The sequence below is a fragment of the Equus przewalskii genome, chromosome 15 (assembly GCF_037783145.1).
Source record: "Equus przewalskii isolate Varuska chromosome 15, EquPr2, whole genome shotgun sequence".
Lineage (NCBI taxonomy): Eukaryota > Metazoa > Chordata > Mammalia > Perissodactyla > Equidae > Equus > Equus przewalskii.
This window is the reverse complement of record NC_091845.1, coordinates 87,752,948-87,773,685: the sequence shown is the minus strand read 5'-3', so window position 1 is coordinate 87,773,685 and position 20,738 is coordinate 87,752,948. Positions and strand designations below refer to the sequence as shown.

The window sequence follows — 20,738 nt, the reverse complement described above, 5'->3', positions numbered from 1 at the left end:
GGGTCCGAGCCCCCCGCTGCCCCCCCTGGTCCTGTCCGGCGGAGCCCCGCGCTCCGCTGCCCCCGCTGGCCCTGTCCGGCGCAGCCCCGCGCCTCTCTTGGTCCTGGCTCTCAGGGGCGGCGGCCGCGGGGTCCCGCGCGGCACGCTTAGCGCGTCCTCCGTACTTTCCGGGCCCCGTGCCCGGCTCCGCGGGGGGGGCGCCCTCCGCGCCCCCTGAGACCTCCCGGGGCGGTGCTGACGCTGTGTTCCAGGGTTTGTTGTGCGCTCTCGCGCCCTCCTGCTCTGGAGCGCGCCTCTCCGTCTTCGCGCCCGAATAGGGCCGTTCTTCGGCGATCAGCTCCCCTGCCCTTTGCCGCCGTCAGCCAGAGTTTCCCCGGCTTTTCCTTTTCCGTGAACCCGTGTGAGCAGAGAGAGCGCGTGCTAGTGACGCGCTTCTTTCTGGCAGATGCTTAGCGCGGGCCGGTGTCTCAGGCGCCGTCCCAGGGAGATCTGGCCCCACCCGCCGGACTGCGGCTGCGGGGCTGCGCAGGCGGGAGTACGGTGCCAGGCGGAACGGGCCCCGCTGCCGGCCTCACGGGCAGCGCAGTGAGCACGGTTCGGACAGGGAGCTCAGGCAGGGCCGCACGCGGCCGTCCCGAGGGCAGCTGGCCCAGACTGGGGGCCGCTTCCCGCAGAAAGGATGTGTTCTAGTCTGCAGCCCAGCGCGCACGCGTGTGACCGAACACATGTTTCGTAAAATGATAATTACCTGTACTTGACTCTGGGTTTTTGTTGTTTGTACTTTTCTGCCTTCTCTTTTAGAAGACTGGTCCAGATCTTTTACTGTAGTTTTATACACAGCCATTTGAAAAGCCCCGGGCTACAAGAATGAGCAGGGCCTTGACATTCGTGGGCTTTTCCCTAAAAACTGCAGGTCGTGCAGCATTTGAACTAGAAGGTTAAGTGCCTGGGTCTGTGTTCGCTTTGTGGAGAACAGTTGGAAGGGGCAGTCCTGGGCCGGGGGACGGTAAAGTAGCCCTTGCAGTGATTAAGCTGAGAAACCACGCTTGAGGTTGGACTTGGGCAGTGGAGACGGAGGGAAGTGGACAGGTTAGAGTGGCTTGATCTGAGGGAAGGGGAAAGCTGCTGCTGACGGTGAGCGCTTTCTTGACTATGGAACAGTCTTGGTGGAGGAAGGTGGTGGACTCAGCTCAGTGTGAATCTGATGCCTGGAGAAGTCTGGGCTGCAGGTGAACATGTGGCAGCTTGTGGACCCATGGACAGGAGTTGGAGTGTGGAAGTGAGCAGTGAGAAGAGGAGTGGGGTGGGTGCAGCTCTCAGTTCTACAGCCACTGCTTCTCAAACCTCAGTGTGCACAGGAGTCACCTGGCGTCCTGGGAAAACGTAGCACTGGGCTGGGGCTAGAGATCCTACTTTCCCAGCAGGCTCCCAGAGAATGCCAGTGCCGTTGGTCTGCAGGGCACTCAGGCTGGACTGTGTAGAACAAGAGAATTTAAGGGATGGACTGAGGAAGAGAAGCTTACAAAAGAATGTAGGAAGGAGCAGCCAGAGAAGAGAAAAATAAGGAGATGAGTGTTGTTTTGGAATCTCAGAGTAGTGTTTAAGGGAGAAAAGAGCATATGAAAACGAGAAAGTAATCAGTGGTAAACCCTACACAGACGTGGAACAAGGCAAGAGCTCAGGATGTCTTGGATTTAGCAGCAGGGTGGTCGGTGACCTGGATGAGAACTCTTTCTGTGGAGTGGTGGAGGGAAAACCAGATTGCAGTGGGGCGGCTGGTGAAGGAGACGTGAAGAACTGGAGCGCTTTCAAGCAGTTTTACTGTGAAGAGGAGGAGGGAAACAGGGCAGTGGCTGATAGGTGTGGGAGAATTCAAGGGAGGAATTTTGGGGGTCTTTTTGGTTGTTTTAAGTGTGAAGAGATTTGACTGTGTTTGTGTTCATGTACTGATACCACGTAAGGAGCCAGTGGAGAGGAAGAGGTGTCTGAGTAGACTACATCATGCTGCAGTAGTAAACAGCTTCAAAATCTTAATGGTTTATACCAGCTGCATTGGTTTTTCCACTCACATTGCTTGAGCACTGGAGTTGAGTCAAGAGTTCTCCTTAACGAAAGGCTCACAGAGCCTCGGCCCATCGCAAGCGGAGCAAGTTTAGTGGCAACAAGGGAGCGAGTACAGGAAATTGCCCCTGATTCTTAGAGAACCCCATTCACATTTCTCTGTCCAGTAAGTCACATGGCCATGCTTAACTTAGGGGTGGGAAAATGCCCTTCTACCGCTTATCTGGAAGGAAGCAAACCAGAATGTTGGTCAGCAGCCTAATGACTAAAATGGCAGAGCTTTAGGAAAAGAAGATAAATCTCAGTAGGAGGAGATAGCCCTGAAAAAGTGAAAGGTCTTGGGCTGCAGAGTTCAGGTGGAGAGGTTAACCTTAAGCAGGGAAATGGGCTCCTCTTCCGTTTTCACAGGAAGGAAGAGAGCAGAGGAGGGCTTCTGAGACAGCTGGGTTTAGGTTTGGTGGCAAGCAGTTAAGGACTTTTCCTTCGGTTTTTGTTTTCTTTGTGAAATGTTGAGGATGAACAGGAACGTAGTATCGGTGTCTAACAGAGAATGGAGAAAGTTTGAAATAGTTGCAGATAGTTAGAAGCTGATAAGATAGATATGGATAATTTGCTGGACATTGTTGAAGGTCTTTCTTTGCCAGGAATTTAGAAGCAGAAAGAATATTTAAGGATGTCCAGAAAGGGGGAAAATAATCAAAAAGTCAAATACCGTGATAAAACGAAATAGTCATGAAAAATAAAGTATGTGTCTGAGGTTCTGCGGGCGGGGGTGGGGTGAAGAGGAGGGCGATGGAGCTGGGGGGTAGGAAGGAGACAGCCACAAGGAAAGGAGAGATCCAGCTTTGGAATTTCAGCTCTCCTGAGTTCTTCACTGCCTGCAGACTCTGGGGCCTCTTTCTGGGGAGAACCTCATTTAAAATAATTTATAAAAAATGTGAATTGTGTTTTATTAGAAAGTATAAATTATGTTTCATAGGCTGTTTCACTTTTCAATCATCCCGCCTTTGGGGGGATATCTAAAACTCATGTAACAAGGAGAGGAGGAGAACCTTTGTTCTGCTAGTAGAGGGAAAAGCTTCAAAATGTAAACCTTTGGTTGGTTGAAGAAATGCTGTAGTGTGAATGCGTTTCAGTTGGAAATAAATCATTCTTCATGTAAAAATGACTTAGTCTTATCTTTATATTTTGAAAGTGAATGAAAGAAAGAATGCTTTGAGCCCTTGAGATGGTTGGAAAGGATGCAAAAGTTAAGGAAACTTTGCTGGAGAATGACTTTATGTCCTGGGGGTTCCTTCCCAGAGGAGTCTTTAATCAAAGACTTATAGATTCTTAAATTTCTAACTGCCAAGAAAAAGTGTAGTAATCGATAACCATCTCGTGTAGGCACACAAGGCAGTAAATGTTAATATGTGCTGAAGACATTTCAGAATTTAAAGCATAGGGCACAAATGTTCTAATCATGATCCTCTGTGTTGGGGATCCCCAAGACCGCTCTCAGGTTCCGTAATTCACTAGCAGGAATCACAGAATTTGAAAAGGTGGTGTACTCAGAGTGATGGTCTTTTACAGTAAATTATTACAGATTACAATCAGCCAAGGTAAAAGGTGCACAGGTAGAGTCCTGGAGAGACCAGCTGGAAGCTTCCAGTGCTAGTGGGGAGGACACATCCTGCCCTAGGGAGAAGAATTCACCAGCCTAATATGTAAGCCATTTTAAAAAGATTTCTGAGCATACCGTTAAAAAAACAAACAAAATTTCAGGCTTTAGTGCTTGTCAGTAAGCAGGTTTTGCTGCAGCTGGTAATTTCTTGATGCTTTCCCAGCAGCCAGAGTTTTACTCTATCAACTTTTTAATTGTATGAGCATAATGATGCTTTTAGTAAACCCTTTAATAGGTTATTGGCAAAAGTCTTCTGGAATTCCCCAGAGATCTCATTGTATTCTTTTTGTGTGTTTGTTTATTTTAGAGAGAAAAGTGGTTTTGTCACAAAAGTCATACATGCTTGTTGTAAAAGATAGGTTCAGCCATTCATCTGATAGACGTTGCTGGGGCGTCTGCAGTGTGCCAGAAATATATCTGGAAGAAATACTACAAGAAATCTAGAATGTGAAGTGAATAACTTTTTAAAAAATTAATAATAAAATAAGATCTTTCTGTATATACTTTCTGCAACTGGCTTTTTTCATTTAATACCTTGGCCGTCTTTCCTGTCTGCATACTTGAAGAAAACTTTACGCACTCTTAACTCCTGGGTTTACTTATAATTCAACTAATTATAATTTACAGTTGTAAAAGCGTTTAAAAGTTCTTGTATTTACTCTGTAGAATGTAACTCATATCTGTGGTGTGTTTTTTAAATTAATTTTCATTCTCCGAGGCAGCTGCAGCATTTGCCACATTGGACCCCTGTGAATGCTGATCAATTTTATTTGTTCCCTGTGATCTCAGCCTTCTTACTTCCCAGTATATTTGTCCTTTTAGTGTAAGAACTTTAAAATGCTCATTGCAACCAAAGTATTATTCCAGTTTTCAAGTTAGTTTTTTTAACAGAACATTTGTGTTTTTAATAACTTTAATTGTGAGTATCTTTGAAAACTTAAGATTGTGAAAAATTCATAATAATTAGTAAGTGAGAGAAGGAGGTAAAGGAAGCGAAGTTTTAGTAAGGGACATAAATATGCTTTCTTTTCCCGTCATATTAGAGTTATTGTGTAAATACATAGTAGAAAAAGGTCTGGAAGGATGCATACAAAAATGTTAACCTTAATTAGGTCTAGGAAGTGAAATTGGGCTAGAGGACTTTAACGTTCTTTTATATATGTTTGTTAAACATATTTTCTTGCCTTTATTTTTCTTTTAGTTATCAAGTAATTTTGCACATGCTTTCTCATGTTCATAAGGATGTTTTTTCCTTTGCACAAAATAGAGAGCTGTAGTACACATGGATGAACGTCGAGAAGAACAAATTGTGCAGCTACTGCATTCTGTCCAAGCTAAGAATGATAAGGATTCGGAAGCACAGATATCCTGGTTTGCTCCTGAAGATCATGGGTAAAACAAAAATGTTCTTTTAAAGGATGAGCCTAGAGTAACACTTCCGTTGTAGCATTGGTTGGGGGAACAAAGATAATAACAACAACATCTTTAGACTCTTCAATGAGTGAATTTTAACATCAAAGTAATTTTTTTTGCTTAAGTAGATTGAGCATATTTGGTGACAGAAAAAAATTTAGATGGCATATTCATTCCTACAGAAAGCTAAATGGTTTGAATAGTCTATCTGGATATGAGATTTATTAAGTTATTATTTATTGTTCTTCCTATCCATGTCTTTGTATTTCCAAAATTCTCCTGTGGGAGAAATCTGCAAGAAGTTACATTGCTACTGTTTAGGAATAGTAAAGAAGCTATATCATTTGGAGGAAAGATTAGTAGAGGTTTTTCTGGGACCGTGTAATGTAGCATTCCATTTATAGCTCAGAAAACGCGGCAGGAAGAAAATGAAGTTTTGGAATTAAAACAAGGCTCAGAAAATCAGAAAAAGAAAAACACTAAGTTATTGCAATGGAGGAATGTCTATTGTGTGGATTTTTATTTTTTTTAACCATCACAAGGAATAACTTGTCTGGTAATACCTATTTACGGGGAGGAAAAATTTGAATTCATTATAGGAATCTAAGTATTTTTATAATTGCTCTACTAAGAGAAAAGAATAGAAGCTTTTGATTTGGGTGATTTTGAAACAAATAGCATATTGCATTGTTTCAGGCCTCGAGTGGCTCTTCATTTAACCATTTGTCATTTTTTTATTTTGTCAACATAGATATGGTACTGAAGCTCCTGCTAAGAACAAACCAAACTCAGAGAAGAAACGGGAGGACCAGGAAAAGAAATTGATAAATCAAGAAAAGCAGACGTTTAGAATCAGGGACAGATACATTGACCGAGATTCTGAATATCTCTTCCAAGAAAATGAGCCAGATGCAACCTTAGACCAACAATTATTGGAAGATTTACAAAAGAAAAAAACTGACCGTCGCTATATTGAAATGCAGGTAACGGAAAGCAAGATGTGGAAAAAAGTTTTGCTTGTGCTCTCTTCTCATACTTGGTAAAAATGTATTTTTGGTTAGAGGTAGTTGCATGATACAGATCAGTGAAATTCCTCAACAGGCCGTCCTCTGGGAATTTTTATTTCCCATATAGTAGAGAAGAGCAGTGGGATGGAATTACACATCACCTGCAGGGGCCTGTCTCATCTACAGCAGCTTACATGGTGAGAAGGAGAAATATTTGAGAAATGGTAGTACATATGACAGAAAATCACTCCTAACTTTTCTAGGCCAGTTTAGTGAGATGTCATAAGAGACCATAAATTAGCTTTGTAGAATTGTAAACTTTCTTCTGGACCATTTATTCCAACTCCTTTCTTTGACTTATGATGAAATTAAATCTCCCAAAAGTTATATGACGTGGTCTGTTTACCAGCATTTTCAAGACAGGACTGTAACAAGAACTGAAATTCTCAGTTTTTCTAGTATTTCTTTCCATGCTAGGCAAGATATTTTAAAATCACTTTCTGTTTAAACATAAAATTGTGTGCTTTGTGAATGCTCTAGAGATAGATGTAATAAAATGTTCACATGTATTTTTTAATTAAGAGTTTAAAATACTGAGGAAATTCTGAGGGCCATATCTTTAATATGCAAATACGTACCGCTGTTTTTGAGGGATGTGGAATATCACGTCTCCTGTCGTAGAAAAGAAAGGATCCGTTGACTGTCGCTGATGAAGGTTGGATGTCCTGATTACAGCAGATGAGCCGAGGTTGTCCAGGGGCCACATTGTGTTGCTGTTTGATGCCTGTTGAGTGAAAATGTGATTTGAGGACAGGAGATTTCAAGATGAATTAATTCATAATGTTACGGTTGAGAGGAGAGCTGCTTTCATAGCCTGAGGAACAAGGAGGGTTAACCAGTGTTTCTCTGTTTGCCTTGTGTGGAGGACAGAACTCAAACATCATTGAAGATGAGTGATTGACCTAGTTCAGAGAAAGTTAGGAGAAGAAATGTGCAAAACACAGAAATAGTTGGTGGTCTTCCTGTTGGCCAGACACAGCACTACATCACTTAAACCTCCCAACCCTGTGTGAGAGAGAGTGTGTGTCTGTCACAGATGAGGAAAAGAAGCTTAGGTTAAGTGCCTTATCTGCGTTTGCACAGCTGGTAACAGAACCAGGTCTAAAATTCAAGAGCTCAACTTTTAGTCCCCCTTGATAATGTGCCATATTTTTTCTTTATGTTATAATTTGTTTAATAAACATTAATTTTCCACTTGTGAGATGTCTGCCACTTTGCTATGTTTTCTGAAGACTAATAAGATTTCCCTCTTTTCAGGTAGCTTATACTCATTATGTTATATCTCAGGGTACAGGCAGAGATTAGGAAATAGGTTTGTCTACCTTGGAAAAGAATATTGGATTGTGACTCTCTTTAGCAGCATTTACATATATAGAAAGCAAATATGATTAATGCTAGTTTCAAATTTAATGGGATAGTTTGTATATACTTAAGATGGTTACATTTGATTGAGTGGGGTATTAATATTTTTAGAAATATTCAGATTTGGTTTTTAAATAATTTAAAAATTATAATAAAAAATTACTGGGGGCTGGCCCTGTGGCCTCGTGGTTGACTTTGGCATGCCCTGCTTTGGCAGCCCAGGTTTGGTTCCCGGTGCAGACCTTATACCACTTGTCAGCAGCCATGCTGTGGGTCGACCCACATACAAGGTACAGGAAGACTGGCGCAGATGTTAGCTCAGAACGAATCTTCCTCAATCAAAAAGAGGAAGATTGGCAAATGATGTTAGCTCAGGGTGAATTTTCCTCAGCAGAAGAAAAAAATTACTAAGAAAAGTGTGGTGACTTATTATTTCAAAGCGCTAGTATTCATTTAAGTCCCATGTTGACTCTCATCTTTGTGGTACTGGTAAGAATTACCTGACCGTAGCAAGTGTGGCTGTACGTAGCCAGAGTTACTGACGCTGCACTGCTTATTTGAAAGTTACTGAGAGAGTAGATCTTGAATGTTCTCCTTGCAAGAAAAAAAAATTGTAACACGTGTGGTGATGGATATTAACCAGACTTCTTGTGGTGATCATTTCACAATATATACAGGTATGGAATCATTATTTTCTACCCCTGAAACTGATATGATGTTACATGTCAATTCTACCTCAATAAAAACTAGCAGTGGGAGACTTGGACACAGTCTCCATTTTAACACATCAAGTGGGCAAAAAGTAAACAAGGACGGTGTTTCAAGAAAGTAAAAGACAAAAACAAGCATGGCAGTGACATACTGGATTAGCTAGGACAGTTGTGGTTTTCTGCGTTTTTTTCCTTTTAAGTAAAGGGGGTTTGCGAAAGCAGTGGTTTGTTTATTTATACCACTGACAACTTTTTCATGTTGTGTGATGTACCTGGTTCAGTATAAACAATAGCACTGCTTCTTAGCGTATGTCATTTTTATGTAGTGTGATACGGGGTTTCATAAAAGCATTCAAAATTAGAGAGAAATTATCACATAAATAAAATACACAGGAAAGAATTAATCACTCTCTCTTTACTATTTCCATTGTAATTCACCAGAAATTGTTGAGTAGCTTGTGTGTATCAGAAACTGCTCCCAGCTTTTTTTTCGCTGGGAAAGATTTGTGCTGAGCTAACATCTGTTGCCAATCTTCCTCTCTTCTTTTTCCCTTCCCAAAGCCCCAGTACATAGCTGTATATGTCCTTCTTGTACGTGAGCCACTACCACAGCATGGCTGCTGACAGACCAGTGGTGTGGTTCCAAACCCGGGCTGCTGGAGCAGAGCGCACCGAACTTTAACTGCTTTACATACAGGTTTTTCATTCAGATCTTGTGGCAACTCTGTGAGATAAAACCTTTGAGGGATTCACGCTCCAAGTTTGACTTAATTAAGTTTGCAGTTATTTAATGGCAGTACCAGATTTTCTGACTCTAGATAATTACTTGCTTTTTCTTACATACTCAAAGGCAAGTTCCCAGAAGTAATCTTTGAATTTGCACTAGTGCCTAATGCATGAGTATGGTAGACCAATGGGTGGGAAAAAGAATGTGGTGGAGAAATCAAATCTAAGGTGAATATATAGAATAGAGATAGAAAAAAAAATGGTAGAAGTAAGTTAGGGATTGTAAGAATGCTGTTAGATAATAGGCAGATTTCATTTGACTGCCACTAAGTCTAGCAGAGTGTCTCCGTTCTATTGGATGTAGTAGAATTGTTTTTTACTGTTTCAAAAATAAAAGAGATTGCTAAGTTTATTCTTTTTTACAAAAATTTTTTTTAAGTCTTGATACTTCACATAAGCAGAGAGGTAATAAAAATCCTTTAAGGGTCCAGTGTATTTGTCTATGATATATTCTGATTACTGGAATTAAATTTGATTACATTTCTTTTGTGAAATTAAAAGCTTTTTTTTTTAATTTCAGCATTTCAGGGAAAAGCTGCCTTCGTATGGAATGCAAAAGGTAAAATGAATATACACTAATTTGATTTGCAAGATACTTAAACATAATTTTTTTAAAAAAGGTTCTATATCAAGAGGAAATATAAATTAAGGAATCTTCTCCTAAAGGGTATTATTGGAAGTTCATTTTATTCTTTTGGATTGCTGAAGGACAAAAAGAAAAAATAGTCATGAAACAATTATCCTGAAGTTTTCTAATGTATGTCCATAGTTGAAATCTTTAGAGTTTAAAAAGCAGAATTTTCACATATATGTTACCTTGGGTAAATACCCTTGTTCTTAATTTGAGATCAAACATTTTAATTAAAATTGAAGCACTGCTGAATATATAGTGCTTTAATTAATTTATTATGCTTCATCACACACAGTTACCTTATATAGAATGACATAGCCCCCCTTGTCTGTCCTCTCAACCTGACTTTATTTTGATTTTTCTTTGCTTTTCATAGCACTTACTACCATCTGACATCTGTGTGTCTTCCCCTCCTAGGCCCATGTAAGTTCTTGAGGACAGAGTCTGTCTTGTTCACTGTATTTCTTGACTCTACAGACCCCCGTAAATACTTACTGAGTGAACGAGTCATATTCTGCTTCTCAGTATTTACCAGCTATAATTTCCGTGTTCAAACTTGGAACTTCTTCTGTTATATAAGAAGAGTTAGAATAGATGGGAAATTTTTAAAAGGTGGGTTTTCAAGTTAAATTGTTTTGTAGATAAAAATAACTCATAACAGCCCTTTGAAAGTAGTAAGATGTTTTGGTAAGATGAAGTGAATATTAATATTAAAAATATTAGTGTTTATCTAAAATTTTTGAGAAAGACAATCTTTCCCAAATATGCGATTTTCCAGATACCCAAAGTTTACCCATTTGATTTAGGTATTTTAAAACTTGTCTTTATTTTAATTGTTTAAAAGGAAATAATCTTGAAATAAATGATTCTCTTCTTTGTTCTCTAAAACAGTCTGTAAAAGCTTGTCCTGCAGACAAAGCCTTATTTCTGAGTTAGGGTACAAATCCTTAGTGTCCTCAGTAGGTGTTTAGGTATCAGGAGATTAGCCTGGTATTCAATAGCTTCACGTGTCAACATTCTTTTTAATTAGGTAATTCCTATGCATGGGCCTTATGAGCTGTCTCTTCTTGTTTTGTCAGTGTCTTTTTCTTTAACAATGCCTTGGCTCTGTTCTGTTTGTAATTTGGTGCGTTTTATCTCTTGAACACTGGTAGATTCACATATCCAAACTGCCAGCATTGCATATAACAAAATTTAGAAACCGTTAATATGTTTGTTAAAAACAAGTACCTTCTCTTTGGTAGAATTTTGATTATCTTTTCAAACTTAGTCAACAAGTGATGTCCTTCACTTATTTTTCCTTTTGAAATAGGAATTGGTAAATATGATCGATAACCATCAGGTAACAGTAATAAGTGGTGAAACTGGTTGTGGAAAAACCACTCAAGTTACTCAGTTCATTTTGGATAACTGCATTGAAAGAGGGAAAGGATCTGCATGCAGAATAGTTTGTACACAGCCAAGAAGGATTAGTGCCATTTCAGTAAGTAATCTCCCACTTTCTAAAATTCCCCACTTTATTTCTCATTCTCCTTTGGGTAGTCTTGCTTGGACTTACTGATTTTTAAGATTTGGAGTTACTCTTAATTAGGTTTAGGATATATTGCTATCAAGGCAAGTATTTGGTTGACAAATATTTGGTATCAGAGACCAAAAGATTGATTTCTGTCTTACTGATAATAGATGTTTATTTGTTGAAGATAAATTATAAATCTAGGCAAATTTCAATATAAAACTGGAAGAATGAAAATCTGGTAAATCTTTATAGAATTGATTGTGAGTTTCAAATAATCTCCATCATTAGGTGCTTTAAATTTACAGAATGAAAAATAACCACTTGTCACAATGCAATTATGTAGCTGTACCTAAGTAAGTTAAAAATCTGATATTATCATTTTCACTAGTATGCAGCGGTTACCGTATACATTGACAGTAGGAAGAAATGCTAACTAGTTATTTTTTGTTTTTTTCCGCAAGATCTGTTGGTATTTGAATGGGCCGTTTAATGAGTAGAAAAAGTAAAATAATGGTCTAAGTCAGTATATATGGTATATACTAATTGGAAAATTTTACTTCTAAGTATTCTTAAAATTTAATCATGTCATTTTCTGTTTCTAACCTCATAAATCACTGTTCTGTCACAACATGACTGTTGGTTATTGTAGTTACACAAAACAGTTTTGGATTATAATAACATTTCGTCTGTCCAGAACTGCTCTTTGGCAGCCATAACTTTCAGGACACAACCAAGAACTGGGTGTTAAGAACACCAATCTCTACCAAAAAGAAAAGTGAGGAAAAAAGTATCAACATGTAGTTACCCTCAGATTACGCAGAAGTTTTCTAAGTTTAGATCACGATTTCCAACTCTTTTAGAAAAGACCAAAAAAAAGGTAGACATTAATGAAAGGATGCTATACCAAGGCACTTTGAAAACATGAGAGGGCATTTGGTCTTGGAGGGCATTATAAGAGAAAATGAAAAATAAATATAAGAAGTAAGCAGTCTGCAGCTCTTAAGGGACACACAGTTTTAGATACCTCAGATTTTAATACTCTTTTGTTAACTCATGTGAACATCTGATGAATAATTTTTCAACAATCTCAGATTTTCATGGATGTTCAGGATGTTTGTCCTAAATGAAATGAAGTTTTTTCTGTAACTGTATATTATTTTTAATTAAAGGTCGCAGAGCGAGTAGCTGCAGAAAGGGCAGAGTCTTGTGGCAACGGTAATAGTACCGGATACCAAATTCGTCTCCAGAGGTAAAGAATGATCACTTCTTGTTTACAGGTAGATTTTAGTAAAACTTTAAAACTGGAAATTCAAAAGAAAGATTTTCCCCATTTTTATGCTAATAATTAATGTTAATGTTTAAACTAGCTGCAGCATAAAAGGATTGCAGCCCACAAACTCATTTTTTTAACCCAAATTCAGATTTAGATTGCCCTTTTAAAATGTGCTTTTACATTATACAATGATTAAAAAAGAACCTTTTTCCTGGACATTCATTAGGAGAACTTGCTGTCCTTTACCTTTGGTCCCGCCACCCAGCCCCTGACTGACTCGATTGATTTTGGTGCCTGTAACCCCCATCCCACTCCACTGTATTTCTTTAGTCTTCCTGGAGCTTCAGATTCCACTTACTTTTTTAGATGAACTGACTTTCTAGTCAATGAACAGAAGTTTAAGCCCCTAAGTATTCAGTCATTTTCCAAATGTTAATGGTTGTGCCTTTAAAAATAAGTCATTAACAGTGTATTATGACAATAAAAATAAGGTATAATGAACTTGAATGTAATGTTTCTCATTACCCTATTGTGGTAGGCATTCTTATAACTGAAAAAGTAAGTAGCTCTCATTAAAATTGAAAGCATTTTTTAAACTGAAGAATTTCTTTTAGACTTTTATGGTAGTACTTACTAATTTATTAGTAGAGAGTTGTTAATTTGTGTCTTTTGTTCACAGTCGGTTGCCAAGGAAACAGGGTTCTATCTTATACTGTACAACAGGAATCATCCTTCAGTGGCTCCAGTCAGACCCGTGAGTATGTTTCAATTCAGGACGTTTAGTTAAATGTTATCAAAAGATGTATGTATTGAATTGGATTTTACTAATTGTTAAGGTAAAATGATTCAGTTTTTAAATTTTGTGCTGAGTTATGTACTTTACACTTCTGCTATAGGCATCTGTCCAGTGTTAGTCATATTGTGCTTGATGAAATCCATGAGAGAAATCTACAGTCAGACGTTTTAATGACTGTTGTTAAAGGTCTTCTCAATTTTCGACCTGACCTCAAAGTAATACTGATGAGTGCAACATTGAATGCTGAGAAATTTTCAGAATATTTTGGTGAGTAAAATTTATGATTGTAACTTTATAAAGTTATCTCAAAGCCACTGATTTTAGGGTTAATTTTTTAAAAAACTAATACAGTGCCAGGTTCAAAGTAGTCATATGTTTAGCAGTGTGTTTTATTTTAATGTTCTCCTACCTTCCAGTGTCACAGATTAGAGAATTGGGCCTCTTTTTAAATGGTGGCATCATCTCTATTCTCATAGTGAAGACATGTAGTTGTTTGGTTCTACCATCAGATAATTAAGGTGGCATCAATGAAGTCAAACCTCAGATCTGGATAATTTTATAAACGTTTTCCTCTGATTCCCCTGTGGCTTTTTGTGTGCTATCGCAGGTTAGGGTGGCCATTTGCCAATAACAATAATACTGGCAATCACTTAGGGGACACCTTCAGTGTGCCAGGTAGTATATTTGCCACTTTGTCTTCATCAGTCGTCATAATACCTTGTGAGGTAGGTGCCGTTATTCCCGTTTTACTGTTGAGAACGCAGCCTCTGAGCAGTTAAGTAGCTTGCCCAAGGTTTCATAGTTAACCAGAGAGTTGAGAGGATGTGAAACTAAATTTGACTAGCTGCAAAGGACATTCTCCTAAAATTACCCCTCACTTTCTCTCCTGCTTGTAACTGTAGGGGCAGGAGGGGAGGGGTGGGAGCTACAGTGGAGCGCAGTAGAGTCCGTCTTCTTAGATTCAGCCCAGTTGGCCCTCGCAGCCTTGTGAGATTAGTTGGGTATATTATGTTGCTTTTTCTGAATGAGATATCCGGAGCTAACGCTGAGTAACTTGCTCAACCATGTGTAAGTCAGAGGCAGAGCTGTGATGCCAGCTCAAGTGTGTCACCTCATGCACTGCTGACCTCTGTGTATAGTGTGTACTGCTTGCTTTGCTTGTTCCGACTACTGCTTTTCTTTCTCTAATTCTCCGTGCCACAGGACTGATGCTGCTTATGTAGATTTCAGTAAAACTTAGTTCTAATGGCACCATCTTGGCTAATGATGAGAAAATAGACTTCTAACTAACGGGTTTTGAGTCCAACTCAAAATGCTCTATTCTTTGCCTTAAATTACTTTGTAGAACTGTGAGATGTGTATAGAGTGTGGTAGCAGTAAAATGGTCTTGAGTGAAGACTAGGCTGCTGCTTTTTATTAATCTGGATGTGGAAAAACAGGTGGAATGGTAAAAATTACAGGACCATTTTCTGCAGATAAGAAAAGTAATAAAAGTCATTGTCCTGTTTACTTCTTTATATTGTTCTAATGTTCAAGTACAGATTTATGTTTTGTCTGCCATATTAGGTAACTGTCCAATGATACACATACCTGGTTTTACTTTTCCTGTTGTGGAGTATCTTTTGGAAGATATAATTGAAAAAATAAGGTAAGTAACTGTTAGGGAAATGAAAGACATCAAAAATTACTAATATGTCACCTTTCTCCTGTCAAACCTTAGTCTCAGAAACTCACTGTTAACTGTTTCCTTCTAAAACATTATTTTTCCTTGTTTTAGGGATTCCCAAACTTGCTTGCACGTTAAAATCACCCAGAGCCTTTTAAAATCCAGATGTCGCATTCATCTCTGTCCCTTACGTTACAGCGTCTGGGGTGGTAGCCAGGCATCAGTATTTTTTCAAGATCCCTGGGCAGCAGAGTTTGGGAACCTCTGTCTTTAGTGCTTGAGCCTCTCTTCTGGTTCTCCCACCTGGCTTTTGTTCTCCTCTGCTGGCTTCCATTGCCCACCCTTTCAATATGATTTTCCACTGGGGCTCTCACTGAGCCTTTTCTCAGTCTTTACTGTTTCGCTGTGTCGTCCTATTTCCATGACGATAGTTCTCTGTTTCATGGCTGGCAGAACAATAGCTTTAGAACTGAAGCTCTGGAACCCTGAACTTCTTATGTATCTCTGTGCTCAGCAGCGTTCCAGTACCACGGATACTTTGGACTTCACATTTTTCAAACCAAAGTCGTTATCTTATATTTGATCCCCACCATGCTTCCACCAAAAAGTTACAGCAAAACAAAACAATATGTCTTGCCCAGTGTGTCTTAGAATGGTTACTGATGTTGTCCTCCTCCTGTTGTCTAGGCTGTAAATCAGAAGAGCTAGTGTTTGTCAAGCAGTTAGTACCAGGATAGGTTCACTGCTTTACATGCTCAGTAACCAAATGTCTACGTCATTCTGTACTTCCCCCCATCGCAAGCCCTGAGAGCTTTCTCCTTGAGCATGCCTTCCCATTTTTATTTCTTCTCCTTAAGGTCTTATTCTCTCTCCTGGACTAATGTAATAGTTCCTCTTTTGGCACCGTGGTCTTACTGTCACACTGCTGCCATAGATTTTCCTTAAAAAACCTGCTCATGTAAGCTTTCTACCCCCTGAGATTTCTCTTCAAAAACTTGTTTGAGACCTTTAATGGTTTGTCATGGCCTATAGCAGAGCACCTCAGCAGATGTGCCCAGTTCTTTTTTTTTTTTTTGAGGAAGATTAGCCCTGAGCTAACTACTGCCAATCCTCCTCTTTTTGCCGAGGAAGACTGGCCCTGAGCTAACATCCATGCCCATCTTCCTCTACGTTATATGTGGGACTCCTGCCACAGCATGGCTTTTGCCAAGTGGTGCCATGTCCACACCTGGGATCCGAACTGGCGAACCCCAGGCTGCTGAGAAGTGGACCATGTGAACTTAACCGCTGCACCACTGGGCTGGCCCCTGTGCCCAGTTCTTGATCCCCTCAACACTGGCCATTAGGTATTGGCAACCCTCACCAAAGGGCTACACAGAATTACATTTGTGTTCCTTGATGAGGATTGGGCTGGGACCAGGTTCCAATTCCTCAGCTGGTCATCATGAGGCTCCTTACAGTCCGGCCTCGTCCTCTTTTTAGCCTCATCCATCCATGGCCTGCCCATGCTAAAGGCACCATTCTCTACATGCCAGCCCATGCCTTTCGTTCATGACTTTATGCTTTGTTCCATGCTGTTTCCTCCTTTTAGACTTACACTTACCACTTCTCCATCTTTTCATCTGTAAACTATTGATCATGTAAGAACAAATCCCAGCGTCATTGTTTGTTACGCCTTCTCTGATATCTCTCACAGAGTGAGTTGCTTTCTCATCTGGACTCCAGTGGCACTGTTATCGTGTCTTACAACACTTACCTCATTGCCATGTAACGTCTCTCTCTATATTTGCCTCTTGCACCAGACTTCGTGTTTTCTGAGGTCAAGGATTTCGTGGGTTCATCTTTGTGGCTACTGCATAGCATAGTGCCTGGCCTCTAGTAAACATCTGAATAAATGTGTGGACAGATGTAGAAACCCTTGAGGTGACATTTGTCAGGACTCCACAGCTTACCTGTTAAAGAAGAAAGCAGGAAGTGACTGGGAAAGCAAGAACAGAGACCCTACAGCGTATTTTACACAGAAAAAGTCAGCTCACTTTTGAGGGAACATTTATTTAAGAAATATTTATTAAACTTTATGGCTTGCACTGTATATGCTGTGGTGTGGGCATAAAACAAGGAAAGACTTTGCACACACCCTCAGAAATGATGTCTAAATAGGGAGCCGTAGAAGGTATGACTGACCTGTTCGGGGCAAGTAGAGTGTATTGGGAATGAGATAATATAGCAGAAATAGGTTGAGCGAGTCAGGAAAGCCATGAAGTCAGGGTAGGAAAGAGGGACGTGTGTGTGTCAGAGAGGGTGGAACATACTAAAAGTGAGAGAGATGGTATGTGGGTCTTCCATGCTCTGGTTTTATCATCAGTGCCCATAAATTTGTGTGCTCTCCCTCCTCAATTCCACTTTCTACCATGTGTCCCACCTCCTACCATAGCACATTTACCAGTGTTTTCTAAGAGAATAATAGGCAACAGCTTGGCAGTAATGAAAACAAAGTTTCAGAGGTCAGTAATCTAAAATCATGTAAAGATGAATTGCTCTCTTAAGCTTTCTAGAAGGCAGGGAATGTATGAAGAACTGTAGCTAAGGGATTTCTTAAAGGAAGAAAAGGGTGATATCTCTGTACTTGTCATCCCGTAGCCAGCCCTTAGAGGGGAGCTGAAGGTGGGTGGTCCTTGGATAGAAGTGCTCAGCCGAAGCCCCTGCCGTCCCCTCCCCAGAAGAAGAGCTGCACTGTGGGTAGGAGGAGGGGACAAACTAGCATGTGCTGACGGGAGGGTGGTGGCTGGCCCTTGGGGCGGGGGGTTGAGGGTGCCTCTTTCACAGTTGCTGGGAAGGGAGCCAACTGTGGGTCCATCCTGCTGACTAGGACTCATCTCTGTCTCAGGTTGCCCTCCCTCCAGGTGGTGCCTCTATATGTATCGAAGACTTAGGGGAACCTGGGTCACAGGTACTGAATAGGGAAGGGGATTCACACTGGTGTCTGCTGTGTGTCAGGCACTGTGCTGTACTTTATCACACTTTTTTTGTTCTTGTGCCAGTACTGTTAGAAGAGTATTCCTCTCTCAAATAAGGAAACTAAAGGCCAGAGGTTTTACTTTGTCTAGGGTCACACAGCTAGTCACTGGCAGAGCAAGGACATCAGTCCCTTCGTAAGGCCATGCTCTAAAGCCCGCATTCCATCTAGATGCTGTTCCTTGGGTGAATTCTGAGGGGCTTTGGTCACTTTTCTTTGTCCACTCCACCCCCTGCCTCTCAGAGCCCACTTGTGGCAGTGGCGTTCTTGGACAGACGCCCTCTGTTTTTAGCAGCCACTGCTGCATGGTGGAGGCGTGGCATCGCACTGGCCTGCCACTGGAGATCTGTATGCTGGTTCTGGCTCTGCCATTAGCTGTGTCTGTGGGACTGAGCAGAATTCAGTAGTTCTCAGGTGGGTCTGCAGATCTGTAGATGCACTGTCTGAATCTCCTGGGGCACTGATCAGAATTCCTGGATGAGCAGACCCCAGTCAGACCTCCTGAGTCCAGATCTCAAGGTCCAGGAGTTAGGAATCTATTTTACAAACTCTCCAGGGGACTCCTGTGTGCACTCAGGTTGGGAAACCTCCTGTATGCAGAATCTGAGTTGTTTACTAGACAATCAGTAACTGTTGTTTCGGACTTAATGTTAACTTTTGTTTTAGAGCAAACTTAAAGGTGAAAGTTACTGTAGTTTATTTTTAAGACGATCTAGAGGTAGATAGAGAAGTATAGAGTAGATAATAGAGAAGAATGATTTTTATCTAAAATGTCAGATTTTATACGTTAGTGAATACTTGCAAATAAATTGATGTTTATCTAGCATTCATGAGAAAGTATAGTGCAAATGTTCTTTAGAATTCTCTTTTTAAAATCCTAAATGTAAAAAGTCGTAGTAGCTAAAACTAAAAAGCATTTCAAAAAAGTGAAGCTATTTAACAATGTTTTTATTTTAGATATGTTCCAGAACAAAAAGAACACAGATCACAGTTTAAGAGGGGTTTCATGCAAGGGCATGTAAATAGACAAGAAAAAGAAGAAAAAGAAGCAATCTATAAAGAACGCTGGCCAGACTATGTAAAGGAACTGCGAAAAAGGTAAGTTTATTTCGTTTGAAAGTGAGAACACAGTGGCTAAATGACTATAACAAAAGGCGGAGATCATCTTCTTGAATTCGTACATATTTAAGGAGAGCGTTGCAGGTCTCATAACCCAGCTAAATATTGTGCTCATTTGACTTGTAAACACTTAATATCCCAGTAATTCTGTCTGTTGCTGATGTTCCCCTCTTTGCAGATTGAGTTAATTTTAAAGTTTTATAGCAAATTAAACCTCAGGAAACTTTAGTATCTCATGACTTTTTGTTTAACTTTGATAGGTATTCTGCAAGTACTGTAGGTGTTATGGAAATGATGGATGATGATAAAGTTGATCTGAATTTGATTGCTGCCCTTATTCGTTACATTGTTTTGAAAGAAGAGGTTAGTTTTGTTTTGGTGTTTTGAAGTCACATAATTTTCCTTTTATTTTCATATCAAGGCCATGAAAAAAGAAAAATAATTTTTTAAATGCTTTTAAAAATAGCCTATGGAAGAAATTGCTTTTGACACCAGAAATAAGAATCCCAAAACACTGAAAGATTTAAACATTTGGCCTGTTTGCAGATTAAACAAATGAAATATCTGGATTATAAATCCCATTTTAAGCACAGTGCTCGTGTTCTTTAATTATAATCAGTAACTAAAAGTATCCTGAGCTAGTATAATTTTTATGAAAATGTGTGCACAGAATTTAACTTGTAGTGTATTTTGTCTTGTGGTTCTTTGTAATGGTGATTCTCCCCTACTTGCAGGATGGTGCAATACTGGTCTTTCTACCAGGCTGGGACAATATCAGTACTTTACATGACCTCTTGATGTCGCAAGTGATGTTTAAATCAGGTATTATAGAAACGTATTTTACTGCAGTTCCAGGAGTGGAACTTGAATTGTATGTAGCCTGGTTTCTTTCTTTCATTTGAAGAAGTGTTGCCTCTAAGGCTTCCTCAGTCTAAGAACTTGGTGGTCTTAGACTGGGTTGGGTTTTTTCAAAAGCTGGATCTCTTTTCCCCTTAGGGTCACAGATGAAGATGGTGGAGTGAAGTTCTTTATTTAGTATTAGGGTGAGAGTATTTTTCCTCTCTTCCTAAATTTGCCTGATAAAACTGAGTCTTTAAAGTTAAGATGTTGGCATTTAAACAGATTTTTTGTCTTTTTGCTCAATGCTGCATTTAGTTGGGCAGGAAAGAAGTTTGAATTTATTCCTTAGCTCAGTCTGTCTCAGCTCTGACCATAGAGCAGAGTCACCTGTGGCGCTTGTTAAAATTCAAACATGCAGACCCCGTCCTCTCCGCAGGTCTCAGAAAGGGACCTGCCCATCTGAAGTTTAAAAACGTCCTCAGGTGATTCTCATGCTTTAACAGCGTGTTTAGAGAGATGTACCCTCTTCCGTCTTAGAGGAGTGCATGGGTACATTTGTCTTCTGTAAAATTCAGTCAAAGCATTTTCAGAAGTCATTATTAACTTCAAATCAGTAAAATACAGAGCAAATTCTATTTAGTATTTTATAGTTGTGGATATAATTTCTAACCTTACTCTATTGAAATGCTTTTGAAATTTTATTTTTACGAAACACTGAAAAATATTTTGGTCTGTTTGTATTGGCCAGAAGAGAAAGTTGTATTTTTTATTCTTTGTTAAATCCAATTATGGTAATGCCCCAAAGCATTCTCTATAGTT

At 39.8% G+C, this 20,738-nt stretch overlaps 1 protein-coding gene across 1 annotated transcript in view; it reads left to right on the top strand.

Annotated features, from left to right (window-relative positions):
• DHX36 (DEAH-box helicase 36) overlaps positions 1 to 20,738 on the top strand; it is a 50,593-nt gene that overhangs the window by 985 nt on the left and 28,870 nt on the right. Inside the window, exons 2-12 of the mRNA XM_070577669.1 lie at positions 4,992 to 5,116; positions 5,889 to 6,120; positions 9,583 to 9,621; positions 11,006 to 11,176; positions 12,379 to 12,458; positions 13,162 to 13,236; positions 13,379 to 13,545; positions 14,845 to 14,926; positions 18,918 to 19,058; positions 19,340 to 19,442; positions 19,814 to 19,901. Of these exons, the coding sequence (XP_070433770.1) occupies positions 4,992 to 5,116; positions 5,889 to 6,120; positions 9,583 to 9,621; positions 11,006 to 11,176; positions 12,379 to 12,458; positions 13,162 to 13,236; positions 13,379 to 13,545; positions 14,845 to 14,926; positions 18,918 to 19,058; positions 19,340 to 19,442; positions 19,814 to 19,901 (1,303 nt within the window). The remainder of the gene's footprint in view (positions 1 to 4,991; positions 5,117 to 5,888; positions 6,121 to 9,582; positions 9,622 to 11,005; positions 11,177 to 12,378; positions 12,459 to 13,161; positions 13,237 to 13,378; positions 13,546 to 14,844; positions 14,927 to 18,917; positions 19,059 to 19,339; positions 19,443 to 19,813; positions 19,902 to 20,738) is intronic.